This window comes from Pseudonaja textilis, chromosome 3 (genome assembly GCF_049901715.1).
Source record: "Pseudonaja textilis isolate UNSWEBS1 chromosome 3, rPseTex1.2, whole genome shotgun sequence".
In the NCBI taxonomy this organism is placed as follows: Eukaryota; Metazoa; Chordata; class Lepidosauria; order Squamata; family Elapidae; genus Pseudonaja; species Pseudonaja textilis.
Window position 1 is genome coordinate 20,074,935 of NC_141992.1, and position 20,636 is coordinate 20,095,570.

The 20,636-nt window shown below is 39.8% G+C and overlaps 1 protein-coding gene across 5 annotated transcripts in view; it reads left to right on the forward strand.

The window, feature by feature from the left end:
• Window positions 1–20,636, forward strand: part of NFATC2 (nuclear factor of activated T cells 2) — a 191,062-nt gene that overhangs the window by 163,038 nt on the left and 7,388 nt on the right. Inside the window, exon 10 of one of the 5 annotated variants that reach the window (XM_087928992.1) lies at window positions 7,802–7,890. The exons of the other annotated variants lie outside the window; for them this stretch is intronic. Coding sequence (XP_087785118.1) covers window positions 7,802–7,845 — 44 coding nt within the window. The 3' untranslated portion in view covers window positions 7,846–7,890. The remainder of the gene's footprint in view (window positions 1–7,801; window positions 7,891–20,636) is intronic. 5 annotated transcript variants of the gene reach the window in all.

The following is a 20,636-nucleotide window of genomic DNA, read 5'->3' on the forward strand; positions in this document are numbered from 1 at the left end:
CAGTGAGAACAATCAACCAATGGAACAGCCTACCTTCGGAAGTTGTGGGAGCTTCATCACTTGAGATTTTCAAGAAGAGATTGGACTGCCATTTGTCAGAAATGGTGTAGAGTCTCCTGCTTGGGTGTTCTGACCTAGGCTTCCTTAGAAAGCATAAAACACAATCTTAGTCTTGGCAAAAGCTCTTTTTTTTCCACGGCTGTGAATTACGTTCATTCACAGCCTGCAAGGTTTCACAAACAGTCTTTCAAGGGAATGTTTATAAACACCCACCTTATCACACTTGGAATGCTGCCAGAGAACTAATTGCCAAACACAGTACAAGGCCAAACTTGAGACAGAGTCAAATGGAACTTTTCAAAGCTTGAATTGACCAGGTGAACTAATTGGTTCCTGCAAAAGCTCATGTCCCATTCATGCCTCTTATTTCCTATGGGAGGGGCCAATCATCTTCTAGGTGACTTACTGCTGAGTCGACTCTGCCTTCTCAAATGTTCTTGTCTTCTGGTTGACCTGCACATGCACAAGCTGGAAACAGGTTCCAGAAACTCCCCCACCTCACTGCTGTCTGAGTCTGAAGGCAGCTGATGACTGCCAGCCTACCCTGGCCACATCCCTGCCTCTGATGTAGAGCCCTCGTCCAAGCCCTCCTCAGCCTCCAAGACTGGTCTAGGTTCCTCCCCAACCTCCTCACTACCGTCCAACTCTGCTGCCAGCTCTCTTAGCTGCCTCCGGGCTACAACATTGGGCTGGGGGTTGGACTAGATGACCTATAGGTCCCTTCCAACTCTGGTAATCTGTAATCTGTAATCCTTTGTTTTTGTGGAATGGGATGACAATAGCATTGCTCCCATCACTAGGAAAACATGTTGAGTTGTTAATATTAGCGTCCTAATCCTTGTTCTCCCTTAGTAATTCCATGGAAGATAAAATATTCTTCTGAGATTTGTATTTTAGTTGTGAGATAAAATCCTTGACTTCTGATGTGTACATAGGAGCTGGATTGCCTAATATGCCATTGTAAAAATAGTTTGGAAATACTGTAGTTCTCTTCTAGTTCTGGTAGTATCTGGAAGATCAAACCACAGCCTCTCTCATTAAGGGAGATAATAAATAAGTTCCAGAATCAAGGAGGTTTCTTGAGTTGAAGCTCTCCTATTCCTCTCTCATAGGCCCTTTTCTGTGATTTAGAATGGTTTTGAAGTTTTGTTTTTTGTTTTTGCTGAAGAAATGATGGGAGCATTTCTGGGAGATTATTACTGTAATTCAAAAGGCATTTACTGCTGTGAGTGAGGCATTTTTAACTTTAGTATAACCAGTGTCAAATTAAAGTTTGGGTTTAATATGGAAAAGGCTAGTACAATATGAGAATCATTGTGATAGATAGAGGAACTTGACAGAATAAAGATATGTTAACCCTTTTCATGGGAATCTGCCAGGCAGACCAGAGAGTGAACTGAGGAAGACTCCAACTTCAAGAGGCCATTCTGAACCATTGATTCAGAACATGTCTTCTCTTCTATAACTAAGCCAATAGCGGGCTTTTTTAGGAACTTAGTATTTGCTTTAGAATCCAGCGAGCAAATTACAGAAAGATGATTACAGTTGCAGTGAGTTCCTATACAAAAATGAGTTATTAAGTGAACATGGGTGCATGGAACAAGTTATCAATTACACTGGCCACCCTGGAGCCTCCTCCCCACCCAAATTTACTTCTGTATCAGTGTATCCCCTGGTGGAAATTACTGAGAAAGTGCAAACTTTCTGTTACCTGGGCCAATCAAAATATGCACACCTCAGATGTTAATTGTATTTTGATCTGGAAATGCAACGTAGATCAGTTTGATTTAAAAAGCAGATAAGATAAAATTCATTGCATCCCTAGTTTAAACTACGGTATGTGATTTTTTTTTATTTTTTGCCTATTATTCCAGAGTTGCATCTTAATGCATCATTAATTAATGGATTAATTAATCTTGCTGAACTCCGTGGGGCTTAATTCCATGGAAACACATATATAATTAGGTGGTAATGTCACTTTTTTCAATTTCTATCTCAATTTTGAAATTTATACCCACAGTTTGCATTAATTTTACATTACAACAATACCGCTGTATTTGAGTCTTCCGAAAACTAAGCTCACATGGGCAGGGAGCCTCCATCCTCTGATTCACTGTGTGAAAGTACTCTGGCCTTCTGGAGTGTAATGACGTTTTCACTAATCTCTTACAAATTCAGGTGTGACATTAATGATTGACAGTGCATTGCTTTTTCAATGGCAAGTTAAAAGGGGGAATTGAAAATTAGAAAAACAGCTGACTAGCTCAAGGCAAATGGATCTTCGGAAGACCTCTTTTCATCAGCAATTATTTCCATTCCTGTTTCTGTTCCATTTGCTTAAAAACATTGAAGAAGGAACTTTGGCTAATTGTTACTAAAGAAGGTCTCCATTTAGTGTAAAGGGCATAGAGAATGGCCTTGCATGACAGCAGGAAGATCCATTACTAAGGCAGTGATCACACAAGAATATCTTAAGGCTGTTCCAAGAAATTAACTTTAAAAAATGCTTCAGACAGCCTCTCCCTAATTCACATGAAGATAAAAGTGAGGAGTGGGGGGAAACACATTATACTCTTGCTACTGTTCCTATAACCTATATTATACTATAAAATAATAGTAATTTTTCATGACCTTGGCTTCCTTGCCTGGTCAATCCTATAAGCTGACATCTGGATTCTTGATGTCTCCATTTAAGGGCTTAGAAGATAATAGGTAATGTACAAGTTTTTTTGTCTATGGCAAGGGCTGCTGCCAGACAAACTAGGAACTATTAAGCAGAAAAGAATAGAGTAGAGTAGAGTAGAGTAGAGTAGAGTAGAGTAGAGTAGAGTAGAGTAAAGAAATGGTCTGGATTAATAAATTAATAAAGAAATGGTCTGGATTAAATTTACTTCAAAATTCTTATTCCTGACAAAGAGGGAGGACCTGAATAGGGAAAGGGATGTATAGATTCTATGGGTTTTTTTTATTAGTGCAGGATCCAATCTGGGTCAATCACTGGGACCAGAGGTTTAGTTTTCTGAGCTTTCAGACTCGTGTAGGAGCCCATCTTCAGGAAACTTCTCTCTAGCAGAGCATGCTTGTTAATTTTTGGCGGTGCCAATTTTCATTTAAACAAGAACATGAAGAATTTTCACTTGTGGGAGGGAGGTAGAAAGACCACCACACACAAACAGAAATTTGCAGAATATCAGCACGGTCCACCATCCTACTGTACAGTCATCAAATTCTCAGTGCATGTTGGACAGACTCCACAAAATGATTGAGCTGCTTTGCTCCAGCTCAAATCGGAACTCTTATAATATTGCATTTTACATTCCAAAGACCAAAAGAAAAGCTTTTAAAATGCAGCTTTCTGCAAGCACCGTACAAAAAGCAGTCTTGTACACAAGTTGTCACAGCAGGTGGCAGTACCTAATCAACTTGACCTCTGTGATCATATTAAGAGCAACTGCGTTCTCTTTGCTGATGATGTAAAGCTGTTCAATACCACAGACAATACTGCTACCCTTCAAAAAGATCTTGACTATGTATCAGAATGGTCAAACAAATGGCAACTTCAAATCTCAACAAATAAATGCTCTGTCTTACATATTGGCAAAAAAAAAAAAAACGGAAAATAAAATACAAGCTGAATAGTCAAGACCTTGTTGATGATCCAAGCTCTGTAAAGGACCTTAGAATACTCATCTCTAATGATCTAAGTGCTAGAGCCCACTGTAACTACATAGCCAAAAAGGCATTAAGAGTTGTTAACCTAATCCTATGTAGCTTTTTCTCTGGTAATATCACACTACTAACTAGAGCATACAAAACATTTGCTAGACCAATACTCGAATACAGCTCATCAGTCTGGAACCCACATTACGTATCTGATATTAGCACAGTCGAGAAAGTCCAGGAATATTTCACAAGAAGAGTTCTCCACTCCTCAACTCGTAGAATACCTTATGCCACCAGACTTGAAATTCTAGACTTAGAAAACCTTGAACTATGCTGTCTTCGGTCCGATCTAAGTATGGTATATAAAATCATACATTGCAATGACATACCTGTCAATGAAAATACTTCAGCTTCAACCATAACAACACAAGAGTACACAATAGATGCAAGCTCAAGGTTAACCGCACCAAACTTGATTGCAGGAAATACGACTTCAGCAACCAAGTGGTCAATGTCTGGAATACTCTACCTGACTCTGTGGTTTCTTCCCCAAACCCCAAAAACTTTAACCTTAGACTGTCTACTATTGACCTCACCCCTTTCCTAAGAGGTCTGTAGGGGGCGTGCATAAGTGCACCAACGTGCCTGTCATCCCTGTCCTATTGTTTCTTTTATTTTTCTTATATGTACATATATTTTTCTTAAATGTGTATGTGTATGTATGTATGTATGTATATATATATATATATATTTCATGTATTCATAACTATGTATATGCGATTGACAAATCAAAATAAATCAAAATAAATAAATCTCAAAAAAAGAAAAAAAAAGCTGAAGAGGCTCAGATCCAGCTAGTACTTGGGTGGGAAACTATAAATAAATTCCAGTGCTTTAGCTAATCTGGAAAAATGTAAAAACACCATGTAAATGTTTTTGTTAAGAAAACTACAGAGAAATGTCCACCTAATTACTACAAGCCCAACTCCATCTAAATGAGTTATATAAGACCAAGTGGCTCTGGGTTTGGGGTTCTTTGGCTCAGGGAGAATTGCCACCTTTGGTCTTGGATGAGGTGGCACTGCCCCAAACAGACCTGTGCATATTCTACGGGTTTTCCTGGACTCACAACTCCTGCTTGAAGAGCAGGTGGTGGTTGTGGTCAGGAGGGCCTTTGCACAACTGCGAGTTGTGCACCAATTATGTCCTTTCCTGGATCAACAGTCCCTACTCACGGTCACTCATACCCTAGCCTAGTCACTTTCCTTATTGACTGTTGTAACATGTTCTACATGAGGCTGCCCTTGAACAGCACCTGGAAGCTCCAGTTGGTGCAAAATGCAGTGGCCCGCATGGTTTTGTACAGACTCCGGTCTGCACATATATCACCTCTTGCAGGAGCTGCATTGGTTGCCAATTTGCTTCCAGGTGCAATTCAAGGTGCTGGTTGTCAGTTTTAAAGCCCTTCATGGCTTGGGACTGGGTTATCTGAGGGACTGTCTCTTGCTGGTCACACCTACCCAACCCATCAGAATGAGGAGGCAGGGAATGTTGTGGGTTCAATCCCTGATGGAGATACACCTGGCGGGACCCAGAAGAAGGGCCTTCTCCGTGGTGGCTCCCTCTCTCTGGAACAACATTCCCTCAGAGATTAGAATGGCCCCCCACTCTAATTCTTTTCCAGAAGGCACTGAAGACCTGGTTCTGCCAGCAGGTCTGGGGAACCCAGAGTGAGATGGAGCCCAATAAATGGCTCGTTTGATCTGCTGTTACCAGAGGTGGGTGGGAGGAGGGGGTGATTTTGTTATATTGTACTTTATTAATTTTTTTCATTCTTTTTATTGATTTAAATGTGGTTTTATATTCTGTAAGGCGCCTTGAGTTACCATGGGCGAGTAGGTGGCAATATACATTCAATAAATAAATAAATAAATGTTTCAATTTTTCCTCTTGTTTTTTGGAAACATTTATTTAACAAAGACAGCATACAGCATATTTTTATTTTCCTTCCAGTAATACAAAAGCAGACACTGGAGTGATGCCTAAAGGAAGGAATAGCTGAGTGAAATATTCTTGAACTGAAAGGTCCATAACCTGTTGCCATTTTTAGTGATCATATTTTTTGCAATATGCAATGCTACCCCGAATTTATTTTGAAGAAGGGAGAATTTGGAGGGCTGTCAGACAATTCTTTTACTGTACAATCCTCCTTACTAAAGTATCAAATTTTACAGGATGATTCAGATAATAGTTTTTCTTTATACTGTAATGTTTCCCGGCACTTGCATTTTAGCTAGGAAAAGTAGAATAGCTGTGTAATGATGTATATGATGCATACACCCATGCATTGTTTGATTTTTCATTGCTTAGAATAAAAAGTAATAAATACCTTTAAAAGCCACACAAATGAAACCAGCAGAACATTAACCAATTAATTCGAATCATTGGGGAATTATGGATATTATTGGACTGCACGGTCAGTCATTTTTAGTGGAAATTCTGGCAGTTTCATCCCCAGTACATTTCCAAAAAGCTGAGGTGTTAGTTTAGTGGTAGTGCCAAAAAAAAAAAAAAAAAGGATTGAGGGATCAAAACATCCTGTGCCCAGAAAGTGACATTAAATTTAAAAAAGAATTTGAAGATGCACTCTTTACTTTAAAAAAAAAAGAAAAAGTTTGGATGCATGGTGCAGTTACTCACCAGGGAGGAAAAAGCCCTCTGCAAATACATCCTACTTGAGATAAGCAAATATTGAGACAAATTATGAACCTATGATTTGAATAACCATATTGTATGCATGAAAGATCCAGTGGTGAATTAAATATTTGGCTTTACTGTATGCGATTATGGCATTGCGCTATCTACATCCATGGTTCTTTTTCATTCCTCCTTGTCTCCATTCTTCCCACCCTTATAGCTTCCCTCAGTCTACTTTTATGAATAGTAAAAACATTTTCTATGCCCGTTTTATTTTATAGTTTATTTTATTCCATGCATACCTTGCAAAGATTATATTAACCGACTAGAGTTCCTGCTGCACAAAACTCCAATTGGAGAACATGATCGATGACTCTTGGCTATAGATGTGTTTTGTTGGAGAATATGAATTATGATACACCCAGAGGGATGGAGGAAAACCAGGGTCAAGGGGGACAGTGAATTAACGTGTCTCAGAATCAGCTACATCCAGGTCATGCCAATATGTTGCTCCTAATGAGTTATTTGAAGTTTTTTGAAGTTTGGCTCAAGGCTCATGAATTAGAGCGATCGTTGGAATCCTGACAAATGTAGAGTGGGATGCAGGGAAGGAAGGTAATCTGTTCTCCTGCCAGATGATGCTCATTGTTGGATGGTTACCATTCAGTATAAGACCCAGTCTTCAAGGCACTTCATAACTTCTGAAAATTGTATTGTTTTCCAGGCTAGGCATTCATACCATTATCATTGGTAGAAGATACCTATTATCGAACTAAATAATTCTTGTGTTTTAATCATACACCTTTTCTACCAATCCATGGTGAAAACCACATTGTATTGTTACAGGAGTTGACAACCTTTTAAGGCACCAGAGACCATTATCTGATGCTGCCCGCCAAACAGATTGAAACACAAGCAAATAAAGAAATCAAACTACCTGTTAAAAATACCTTATGTGAGATTCCTCCCCCTCCTAGAATCATTAGACTTAAATTGAGAATAGTTGAAATCTCAGAAATTTTGCAATCTTTCAAGAGTTCATCTGTTGACCGATCTTCAGTCTGATGGATGTTTTTCAAGGGTCTAGGGTTGAGAGCCTCTTTTGAGGGCCATGTTTCCATCAGAGCACAATTTGTATTCTAGTAATTTAGGATTAGTATCTTCTTGCTGTAATTCCATCCTGCTGAAATAGAATACTAGGAACAGGTACTATATCCCTGCTGCACAAGAAATTTGTGAGAGTGGTGGTCAGTTAGTCCAGACATGTGTAGAAAAGTAAATAGCATGTAATATGAAACAGAAAGCAAGGTTGTAACATTTGACCTTATCACTGGGTCAGAGGTTACACTTTCTCAAAAATGGTTTTGCAAATCTTTTTCAGAGCTGATAGATACACACCTTAGCTGGATACAAAACATTATATGAAACAGAAAGGCTGTGCTTTTTTGATCCAAGCAAACAAAGTCCCAGGTAATTTACTTTTTTTTTTCCTCCTGACTTTTGTCTAGCTTCAGTTCTTCTTAAGCTTTCTTTAACTTAGCTGGTCTTCTGCAAATGTCTTTTCGGTTGCTTGCTCAGTTAATTTAATTGCAGAAACATCTAGTATTGGTGGGAAAGGAAAATGCATTTGGGATAAGGTTGAATGGTGGCTACAGGTTTTCTCTGAAGTGACATGACCGTTTTTCACGCTTACAACCATTGCAACAATCCTGTGGTCATGTGATCAGCATTCAGACACTTGGAAGTTGACTCATATGTATGACGATTGCAGTGCCCTGGGGTCGTGTGATTACCTTTTGCAACTTCTGGCAAGAAAAGTCAATGAGAAAATCAAATTCACTTAACTGTGCTAAGTAATAATGTAATAACTGTGTTACTAATAATGCTGTTCACTTAACAACTGTAGCAAGAAAGGTTGTAAAATGGAGCAACATTTACTTCACCTAGGTCTTCCTTAGCAACAGAAATTTTGGGCTGAATTGTAGCCATAAGTCTAGGACTACTGTAATATATGATCTCCCAGTATTTTGTTTTGAAGAGATTAAGGTTATTGTACAGGATTGTGGTTGAAGCTATATTGGCTGTTTCATCAGAAAGTATTCCATCTAAAAGTAAATGCAGCTTTAATTCAAATGTGTTTGAGGACCTGGCCTGGGGCACTCACATTGCAGCCCTGGTCAAAAGAGCCCAGCAGACATTATACTACATGAGACTTCTCAAGAAGCAACAACTGAATGAAAAACTGCTGGTGACCTTCTACCGCTGCACCATAGAGAGTATCTTAACTTACTGCATCTGTGTATGGTTTGCCAGTTGCACAGTGGCAGATAGGAAAGCACTCCAGAGAGTTAACATCATTGCTCAGGGGATCATTGATTGCCCTCTCCCCTCTTTGGAAGAGCTTTATAGTTCCCGCTGCCTTAAGAAAGTTCAAAATATTCTCAAAGATCCATCTCATCCTGGGAACTCTTTTTTTGAACTATTACCCTCTGGCAGACGGTACAAAATAAAAACAAGGACAAATAGGCTGAAAAATAGCTTCTATCCCAGGGCAGTAGCTCTGTTGAATTCTACTGTATAGTGCCGTGATGGCGAACCTATGGCACGGTGGCACGCAAAGCAGGTCTACTGCGCAACCATGCATGCCGCACGCCCGACAGCTGATTGTTGGGTATCTGGCGCACATGTGTGGGAGGTAGGGATGCGTGGGAGATGTGCATGCATGTGCAGAAGCGTGCAGCGCATGGGGGGGGTCGCTCATGCATGCACAGTGGGTGTTGGGGAGACCCGCACACATTGCCTGCTGGGTGCTGGCACACAAACGTGCAGGCAATTATTGGCACAGGAGCCCAAAAAGGTTAGCCACCACTGGTATAGTGCAATATTAATGCAATATTAGGGGTGTTCAATTCAATGTGTAGAATATGATGGATGTGTGTTTGTGTTTATTTTTATAGTCATAATGTACACTGAAGATGGTATTTAATTTCATTATAGGAGATGCAATGACAATAAAGTAAACTAAACTAAACTAAATGCCAAAATGAATGCACGGCACAGGGATTGAATTGTGCATTTATGGCTGTACACAGGCTGTTCTTGGGTATACCTCCGCTTTCAGAATCTGTTGCCCACAACAGTGCAATTCTATGTACACAAGCACTCCCCATTATTTAAACTTCTGATTATCTTAATCTTTTGGATGTCTTCCCAGCCATTTGGCTACAAGAAGGCACATTTTTATCAGATCTTTACAAGAATCAAAGCACAGTATTCAGGCCTCAGAAATGTTTGGACTATTTACCATCATCTCCCCATTCCCCTCTGTTGCAAAAGCAGAATGAGTCATAATAAGCTCTAGATATCAGCTGTGCAATCATCAAAAGTACATAAAAATATGAGCGGATTGGAAAAAGTGAGTCTGGAGCAATTGTTTACCCATTCAATCTGATATTAAGACCACTGAGACAAGGAAGACTGACATGAATGCGCAGCAGGTTAAAGAAACAGCAAAATTTCTCATACACATCCCAAAGAACCACACAAATAGTATGTTGTTGACTTAGAGGCGGCATTCACAATTGGTACTAAAACAAAATAGGCAAAAGAAAGATCCATTTCACAGATATAGAATAATTTGAAGGTGATCTCAGAATACTGTAATGACCCAGGGTGTGGCACAAAAGCAACAAAGCCACAAAAGTAGATAAACCCCCTTTAATGCCTCCAACTTTGCCCCAATATCCAGTTACCATTGGCTGGAAAAAAAAAACTCTCCCAAGAACAGTTTTTAAAGGGAAGAAATTCTGTCCGAACCCAAAGTACACATAGATTATAAATAAAAACCAACACAAACCACGCTGCAGCAATTAATGAGACAGGGCCGGATAAGGAATTGCAAACTTCCAAAAGATAATGAAACACACACAGTTGGGAGGATGCCAGAACCCAGATAAGGCTTGACAAACAAAGATAATTCACAGTTTGTTTCCAGAAAGGTGCTGTGGACAAACGCCCCTTTTAAATCCTGTTTTCCCAGCTGCAGCTAATGAAGGGAATCAGGGCCCTTTTCTCCCCCGTAACCCACATAACTCACGTTGCTCCCTTCTCCGTTCCTCCCTGTGTGCCTTAGGATGAAGAGGAGGTGGCCCTGGGTCTTCCTCTGAAGGTTCAGCCAGACTATGCCCTTTCCCAGTTTCTTCCACAGCCTCCGGAGCCACACTCCCACTCCCTGTCAGCTGCTCGACCTCCCACTTGGAATCAGATTCCAACAGGGGCATGACAAACACCCAAATAATAAAGTTAAAAGGGACCTTAAAGATCATCTAGTCCAGGGGTGTCAAACTTGATTTCATTGAGGGTCATATCCGGTTTGTGTTTGACCATGGGGTGTGTGGGTATGGCTGGGGTGGGCATGGTCAGGGTGGGCATAGCCAGCTCGACATCCTGCAACCTGCACGCGGCCTTCCCAAACTCTGTTTTCAGTTGCAATGGCCTCCTGCAGTCCTTGCCAATGAAAATGGAGCCTGGGAAGGCCAAGCATGGCTCTCCCGAGTTCTGTTTTCACTGGCAGAGGCACTGCGGACCAGTCCTTCGCTATTTCCAGGGCAGCCCCGTGGGCCAAATCTAAGCACCCCACAGGCCGGATCAAGCCCATGGGCCTTGAGTTTGACAACCCTGTTCTAGTCTAACCACCCGCTCAAACAAGAGACCCTATACCATTCCAGACAAATGGCTGTTCAATATCATGCTTAGAATAGTCAGTGAAATAAAGAATATATAACTAATGAAATAACTTTGTAAGTTAATTAATTTTAAAAACTGATTCTGTTGTTAAAACATTCAAAGAAATGTAAGTTAGTCTATAGTTTGATTTTTTTTTCACTCATTGATATATTTAGGTATTTTGTCCATATTTTTATTTTCATATTTTATTCATTTTTATATTTTCTCTTATGTTTCCTATAATTGGAAACAAAATATAACTTTTAAAATACAGGCGTCATTCATCGGCGACTAAAATCTGCTTTTCTGGTTGATCCCACCAGTTAATTAAACAATCTGATTAATCGGATGTCAGAAAGTCTAAAGTTGGGTCCGACCTAGTTAATATTCAGTTCAGAGACCACCAAGAAATCCCACCAGGAAATCTAAAAAAAAAAAAAAAAACATCATCTTGAGAGGAGGAAATGAAAAATCTTGTTTCTATATTATGGCCAAGAAAAATACATGTAGGTGGTACTAGTCACCAAATAAATGCAAGTTTCCCTTGAAGAAAGTTTTTACTTAAAGAAAGTCAAAAAATAAAATAAACGTTTGTTTGTAACCTGAGATAATCTGAATTTGAAGGATGCAACCATGACTTGCCTGCTATAGATCGGCCTACTTACCTACACTGTATTCTGAGTTTTTAACAGCACCAACATTAATTACACCAGCATCAGCTTTCTTAATGGATTGTCTAGCATATCTGTCTGGCTGCCTGCCATCTGTCTGTCTGTCTGTCTGTCTGTCTGTCTGTCTATCTACCTACCTACCTACCTACCTACCTATCTTTTATCTACCTATCATCTATCTATCTGTCATCTGTTTGCTTTTCTCCCTCTTATCTATCTTTTATCTATCATCCACCTCCCTCTCTCTCCTCCTCCCTCCTCCCCGTATCTTACATAGCACCCATCTCACGAGAGTGAGACTTCCAGTGCAATTTGCCAATCTCTAGAAAAGTAGGCATTTATCAAACTATCCTATTGAAAAAAAATTTAGGAAATTTGTGGGAACCCGAATGCATCAGGCAACATTGCAAACACAAAATGCACACAGGAACCTGTTTTACAAGCTGCAATCTTTTAAAGCAAACTTAAAAAAAAACATTCTCAAGTTCAATGAACGTAAGTTGAGAGCTTGACAAAAATGATTGATGGAAATCTTGAATGATTCTCATTCAATCCCATTCTCATTCTCATTGAATCCCATTCTGATTCTCTGCCCCACTGTGGAAACTCATGCCACCAGCCTCTTTGAAGACCATCCTGTTCTGATACTCTAGTTGTCAGCATTCCAGGAAACCTCCATTCCAATCAGTAACTCCGAGACAAGCATAATCTCAAAAGTATCTTTATTAGAATAGCACCTGGCACACCTGTGGAATCTTGAAATGAAAAATTTTCCAGACTTCCCATAATGTCCCAAACTACAATCCATACCATTTTTTTCCCATCATCACATCACATGGACCAATCACGATCTGTCCCAGTGTAAGATCCTTTTTTCCTCCTGCGCCACACATAATAACCTTGAACTAAGAAAAGAATTTTATTTTGCCTACTTAGAACTACTCGATTGAAATCATCCCCCTCCCACTTTCTCAGGCAGTGTGGAATATGGCTTCCAAAGCTGACACTAGTTTTTGCAAGCTAATAACTTTTGAAGGCTCGGGGGTTGTTTATAGAATAAGGTAAAAGAAATAAAAATAAAACAATCCAATCCAATTGAAATTCTGCCCCTTTTTCATATGCAACATACGTTAAAAAAAATAACAGGCAGAGTTTATTATACATAGCATCTATAGTGACACCATTTTGACTGCCACCCCTCTCCTCTCCACCGCCAGCTGATGTATAAGGTATCATAATTCTGAGCAATGAACTCAATTGAATCATGATTTGGAAGCTCCATTCAGGCTTGGATGACCTTTTATCAAGTACATCATATCGGCACTTAGAAAGTTGAAGCTAGCTCTGGGTAACTGCCACGTTTCTGAGCAATAAGAAGAATAGAAACTTCCCAGCTCCCTTGGGTGTTCTGGGTCACATTAACCAATTAGTCCAGCAGTAGCTCCTTCCTTGGTCTCAGCAGATGTTCCCTGCCATGACTTTGGTTCACACGCTGCACCTGGTGGATGTTTTCTCTAGTGCAGGGGTCTCCAACCTTGGCAACTTTAAGACTTGTGGACTTCAATTCCCAGAATTCTGGACTCAGGCATCGCATTCCAGTCCTTTCTAACTTTACCTCCTCCCCAAAAGAGTGGCAACTAAAATATGAAGCAAGAATAATGACCTCGGCTGAAGTCATTTCAAAATTGGCATAAGGTGCATGACTTTATCAGCGCATGTAATCCTGGACGTACGACCACAATTCAGCCCAAACTTTCTGTTGCTAAGCGAGACAATGGTTAAGTGAATTTTGTTCCATTTTATGACCTTTCTTGCTACAGTTTGTTAGGGTTCCGGCGGTTATTCCAATTCAATCATGAGCCTCGAGCCACACTCCCAAAACTAAAGAAGATTTATTTGAAGTCAATCTTCTACTTCCGGCACTAACCTGGGTGTAGCCAACACTGGGATATATAATTCACTGTCACCCTTGATCCTGCTTTCCCCCCCACCCCTCTGGGTGTATCATCCAACGAAAAACATCCATAGCCAAGAGTCATCAATCATGCTCTCCAATTAGATTTTTTCACGGCAGAAGCTTCAGCCATCTAATCAGTCTTTGAAGAAATTTTGTAAACACATTTTATAGTTGACACAATTATTAAGTGAATCACTGCAGTTGTTAAATTATTAGCAGGATTGATTTCAGTGTCCAGTTTTTCAGCTTTCAATTTCCAGATGTTGGGGGGGAGATGCTCCAAAGTTGTGAAATGCCTTGGGGGTTGTAAAGGTATTTTGGCTACTTCAATACGGTTTAGATGTGCTTGGTAAGTAACTACATAAATATCATCACTTTTGAACATATCGTTTGTTGCATTTCCCTTTGACTTTGCTCGCCAGGAGGTCACCAAAGGGGAAATCACATGACCCCAAGACACTGCAACCATCATAAATATGAACCAGTTGCCAAGCACCTGAATTTAGTTCACGTGACCATGGGGATGCTGCAATGGTCATAAGGGTGAAAAACCAGGGATGGTATTCTACCAGTTTGGCCTGCTTCGGGCAAATCGGTAGCTCTGAAGATCAGCTGGGAGTGAACTGGTTTGCTCTGATGATCAGCTGTTGGGGCCACCCACCCTTCCCGTCTGTGCTTTATTTTCCAGCTCAGCTGCTTCGTGCGGCACAGCTGATTGCTGTGCGTCAGGTGTCTTACACACAGGGCATGCAGCAGAAGGTGAGCTGCAAATGCTGCGTGCGCGCAAAACACACAAACCGGTTGTTACATCCGTTGAATCCCACCCCTGTGAAAAACAGTCATAAGTCACTTTTTTCAGTGGCGTTGTAACTTTGAATGATCACCAAATGTTATAAGTCAGGGACTGCCTGTACCACGAGATTTCTGGCTCATTTAAGTTCAGTGCAATTAATTCAGAGATCTTTTCCTCATTCAAGATCCTAAATCTGAAGTATAGTATATAAAATTATATATTGCAATGTCCTACCTGTCAATGAATACTTCAACCATAACAATACAAGAGCACACAATAGATACAAACTCAAGGTAAACCACACCAAACTTGATTGCAGGAAATACGACTTCAGCAACAGAGTGGTCAATGTCTGGAATACTCTACCTGACTCTGTGGTCTCTTCCCCAAACCCCAAAAACTTTAACCTTAGACTGTCTACTATTGACCTCACCACTTTCCTAAGAGATCTGTAGGGGGCGTGCATAAGTGCACCAACGTGCCTACGATCCCTGTCCTATTGTTTCTTTTTTATTTTTCTTATATGTTTCCATTTCATGTATTCATAACTATGTTTATATTTATAGCTGTTATCTTACAATCACTTGACAAAATAAAAAAATTTAAAAAATTTAAAAAATCGACTTTGCCTCCCCTGCTTTCTCAAGACATATAAATGAACCCTTCACCCACTGCCAACCAGTCCCGTTTTGGCTGTCCCGCTGCTTTCGGACAGGAAAAATGTCACATTTCCAAACAGGTTGATTTCTTTCAATAAAAAAGGAAATGTCCTTACAATGCATAGAGCTTTTTTTTTTCATTCTTGGTACTTAACCGTTCTGAACAATTGTGCTGATAAATAAAACAGCTTGTAATGTCATCCTAATAGTTTACACAAAGGAAATGACCCATCATTCCCCTGTTAAGGTTGGTGCCCACCTTTTTTATACCTTAATGCTATTTTTAGCATTTCGAACTACCAAAAACTTTCCATTGAAGATCTGCTCTTCTCATTTCCTGGGTAAAGAAAACAGGAAGCCTTTAAAAATGAGAGAGAAAAGAAAGGTATATAGGCTTCAGTCAGGGCTTCTCCTGAAACTAGATCCATATCACCCCCTGCTGGCAATTCCAGGACATTGCAAGACTTTAGAAACCAGCAATTTCAGTTAGCCTTGTTTTAAAAACCCACATGCTTAGAGCACTTAGCAACATAACCCCAATGTGATAAGGTACATTGACGAGGTTTGAGGAACAATCTTGTATATTAATTATACAATCCCATCAACAAGTATGGATAAGAACACAATCTAAAATAAAACACTTATCTTTTTCCCCAGATAGTTGTAAGAGAAATCTTGGAATATTTTTGAGTTCATTGATTTTTAAAAAATATTTTTTCCATATACATTTTCAATCATGTGAATCGTTGTCTTAGATCAGCAGTTTTCAGGGTGACTGTTGTTTTAATTGAGAAGTCTCTATCCTGTGATTGGATATCAAGTGTGATTGAACACACAATCACACTTGGCCAATAAAGAATTCTATTCTCTGTGTTTCCCTCTTTCTATGTACAGTACAACAGGTAATAAGTAATGTACCGAACAAAATCTGTAGAACAAGCAAAGTTCTTAATAGCCATTACAACTTGAAAATATGCATTGTGACCTGCCCAAATTGAGTCCAGATAATTCTCAAAATACAACCAATTGTTTAGCAATTTTTGGGAGTTACGACTGATCTCTCCAGGGCTATTTGCGATCCAGATTCAAAGTTCTGGCCCTCTCCCTGTGATCACAAAATCACATTTTGGGCACTTAGCAACTGACTGGCATTTGGAGTCGTTTGCACTGTGCAGGAGTCTAATTTGACTCTAATTTAGACTCTTTTTGTTGCTAGAAACTAGTATATGCTTCCTATTTCTGTCAAAAGAAACAACGTTTAACAACTGCTACATTAGCTTAAGATCTACAGTGATTCATTTAATACCTGCCGTAAAAAGGTTGCAAAACCTAATGTGGTAATCCACTTACCAAACCAGCATGAATTGGGACCATAATTCTGGACTCAGTTACAGTCATAAGTCAAGGAATACCTGTGTTTGAAGCAAGTAGAGCTTTTGAGTCACCAGACTGGCTCAAAGGTGGTGACGCTATTATAGGGAGAAATTTGCATGGCCATTGTTCCTTCAGACATTTGCATCAAATTCTACCACACAGAGATAGTCAGGGTGGGCAACTATAACAACTTTATGACTTGTGGACTTAAATGCTCAGAATTCCTAAACCATCCAACTTTAGTGGACTTCAACTCCCAGAATTCCTGAGGCAGCTGACTATGGCAGTAAAGACATAGTTGCCCATCTCTAATGTAGGCCCATCTTGAAGTACCAATGATCCTATCAGTTAATTTTCATGCTTGCTGAGACCAGAATGTACACAACCTCATGGTCTCATTCCAGAACGTTCCAGTCTCCACTGTGACATTCCCCAAATATGCCAGAATGTCCCTGCCCCTTACTGAGCCAATATATTGTATTCTAGAATTTATTATTCTGGAATAGAAAGCAGTACAGGGCGTTCTGGACATGAGGGAAAAGGTCAAAGAAAGCTGGGGAGGAGGTAAAGAGAATTAGGAGAACATCAACAACACAACAATTTCATTTTTCTCTTAGAAACAAAGGGGCTGTGTTGTTTTGTGAACCAGTTTTGCAAGGTGCTTCATCTGAACCTTTATCAAAGTAACAAAGCACTCCCTTGCCATTTCCACAGCCCTACAAATAGCTCTTTCGTCCTTTTTTCTCAACAAGCAGCATTCAGAAGCACACTGCAGGTCTAATGTATAATCATAATAACTAACAGCTATTAAAACTTTATCTTCTATGAATGTATCTAATCCAGTGGTGGTATGCTACCGGTTCGGACCAGTTCAGCCGAACTGGTACGATAGAAAAGGCCTCCAGCTGAGAGGAGGGAAAAAAGCCTCCAACAATCAGCTGAGAGGATAAAGAAGAGAAAAGCGCAGGATCAGCTCTCCCACCCGCCCCTGTGCTTTTGTCCTCTTTATCCTCTCAGCTGATTGGCGCTGCAGGCCTCAGCTGGTGTGGGGAAAGCTGCATGCGTGTGTTAGGTGAACATGCACGTGATCACCGGCCCGGTGCATGATCACTGGACTGGTGCATGATCACCGGACCAGTAGTGCAACAGGTAGGATCCCGCTGCTGATCTAATCACTTTTCAAGAGCTATCCCAATCGGCAACAATCACAGTATCTTCTGGAAGCAGGTCCACAGTTTAAATAAGAGCCCTGGGGAAAATGCAGCTTCTACCTTTGAACAAATCTGATGTATGGTATTTATAGTCTCACCATGTTGCCTTACCCTTTATTCATAACCTTGTCAGCCTAGATCAGCCTCACCTATAGACAGTCCTTGACTTACAGTTGTTTATTTAGTGACCATTCAAAGTTACAATGGCACTGAAAAAAGTGACTAAGGTCCATTTTTCACAGTTAGCTACCATTGCACCATCCCCATGGTCACGCGATCAAAAGTTCAGATGCTTGGCAACTGACTCATGACGATTACAGAGTGCCAGGATCACCTTTTCTGACAAGCAGAGTCAACGGGGAAGCAAGATTCACTTAACAATTACAGTGATTCACTCAATAATTCAGCAAGTAAGGTTGTAAAATGGGGCAAAATTCACTTAACAACTGTCTCATTTATCAACAGAAGTGTTAGGTTCAATTGTGATCATGAGTCGAGGATTACCTGTACCACCTTTCTTCCTTTTAGAACTGACTTCACTATTCTGAACAGTTTGGTTAGACTCTGGCTTCATTTTTTGCCCAATACAGTAACTTTTACATAATGACCAAAATTTTGCTCAGAAATGCAGATTGCAACTTAAATTAGTAACAACAACAGTAATTATGGGCCATCTTTGTTGGTTCTTAGTGACCATATAAATAGATCTTCTCCAGGATGACCTGTTGTCCACCTGGTTCTTCACATCTCCCATCACTACTCTCATTAAATCCTTCCAACTTTCTGATGGTTATTGTTCCTTTTTCCTTCCCACCTTTCCCAGCATTTTGGACTCCTCACGGGAATTGGGCCTTCACAAATGTCCAGAATATAATAATTTGAACCTGGTCATTTTGCCTTAAATGAAATCTCTGGATTGATTCATTTTATGATCCAGTTGTTTGTTTTCTTAGTTATCTATGGTATTCCTAGGCACTTTCTCCAACATCAGAGTTCAAAAGCTTCAATACAGTACTCCTTTGACCTGCTTCTTCAAAGTCCAACTTCTGCTTTCATACAGTGTTGGAGAGAATATTACTGCATTCTGACTTTTGTAGATATAGATGTATCATAGCACGTGAATATTCTTTCTAATGCTTTCACTGCAAACCCACCACTCCATCAGATGCATTTCTCATTCTTTTATTGTTGTCAATCAATCCTAAAAAGGCAAATATATTTGCCACTTCAGTATATCTGTCAATTTTAAGAGTTGTTGTAGTATGTGATTAGTCTGGTCTTCTTTATATTTAAGTGTTAACCGTTTTTTAATTCTGTGCCAAGATTTTCATTACTAGAATTTCCCGAACCTTTGTATTTTCATGTATAGGAGTAGGGCCATCAGGCTAATGCATGTTTTTTCCTCTAATTTTGAAGCCTTGATGATTTTATAACAAAGCAGCCCCTCTCAGTACATATTCAGCATATTGGTTGGATACACAAGGGAAGAACAGAAGCAAAAGACTAGTAGGCTAGGCTAGGCTAGGCTAGGCTAGGCTAGGCTAGGCTAGGCTAGGCTAGGCTAGGCTAGGCTAGAATAGAATAGAATAGAATAGAATAGAATAGAATAGAATAGAATAGAATAGAATAGAATAGAATAGAATAGAATAGAATAGAATAGAATGCAAAACCTGAAGACAGGACAAGAAGCAATTAATGGAAACTAATCAATTAGAGAATCAACTTTAGAACTAAGGAGAAAATTCTAAGAACAATTAATCTGTGGACTGGCTTGCCTTCAAAAGTTTTATGTGCTCCAATACTGGAGGCAGGTAAGAAGAGACCAGACAGCCATTTGTCTAAAATATTATAGAGTCTCTTGCTTGAGCAGGGGGTTGGACTCGAAGAGCTCCATGTTCTCTTCCAACTCTGTTATTCTGTTAATAAACTCTCTTATCTCACTCCTTTGCTGATCTGGAACCAGTATTATATTATTCTGACCAGACTTTTGCTTTCTGTACCATGTGTAGGTTTTACCTGGACTTCAATAGTAGCAATACCGTATTCTATAGGTGATTGCACAATATGGTGCTTGGTCTTCAATATATAAGAAAAAAAAAGCGGGGGGTGTTTAGTCACTTCCAAAGCTTTGCAACCTCGTAGACTTGTTGTGATCACTCATTGCCAGGAACTGCTTCATGGAGTTTTTGGGGTTACTATCAGCTTAGTGAAGTAAATTCTGAGCAACATACAGACACATCGACTATACACTAGCAAGCAGAGTTTTACTGTGAGAAATCACCAATATGTTCATTCAACAGTGAAGAGTATCAATGTATTGAGGGTATTTTGTTCACTGCCTGGAACTCTTCTCCCTAACTGAGCTATGCAGTTAACAGGATCATCGTTTACCAAGTCACAATCTGACTGGCACTGCAGAATATGAATATTTGAATGATCCAGAGTTGGTACAAAATATGAAAAATGAGAATGAGCTTGCAAGAGTGTTCCCTCTGCAATCTGGACAGGATTCAGTAATCAAAGTTCATTATATCTGTGTTGATCCTGTATTTGTAAAAGTCAGTGAAGTGTTGCATTATTATATTACATTACTTTAAATAAACCAGAAATGAAAACTCCCATTTCTTCCAGGAATCCAGGAAATTTTTTTTTTTTACCCTTTTCTTTCCATCTTCTTTACAGTTTGCAAGCTATTTGATGCTGAACAATAATGATGGACTGAAGACCATCTAGCAGGCTTCATGGCTGCATTCCAGCAGTTGAGACTTGTCACTGCCAGATTGTCATAGTCTTAACCCATTATTGAATGCCAGCTTTTCAACAGCA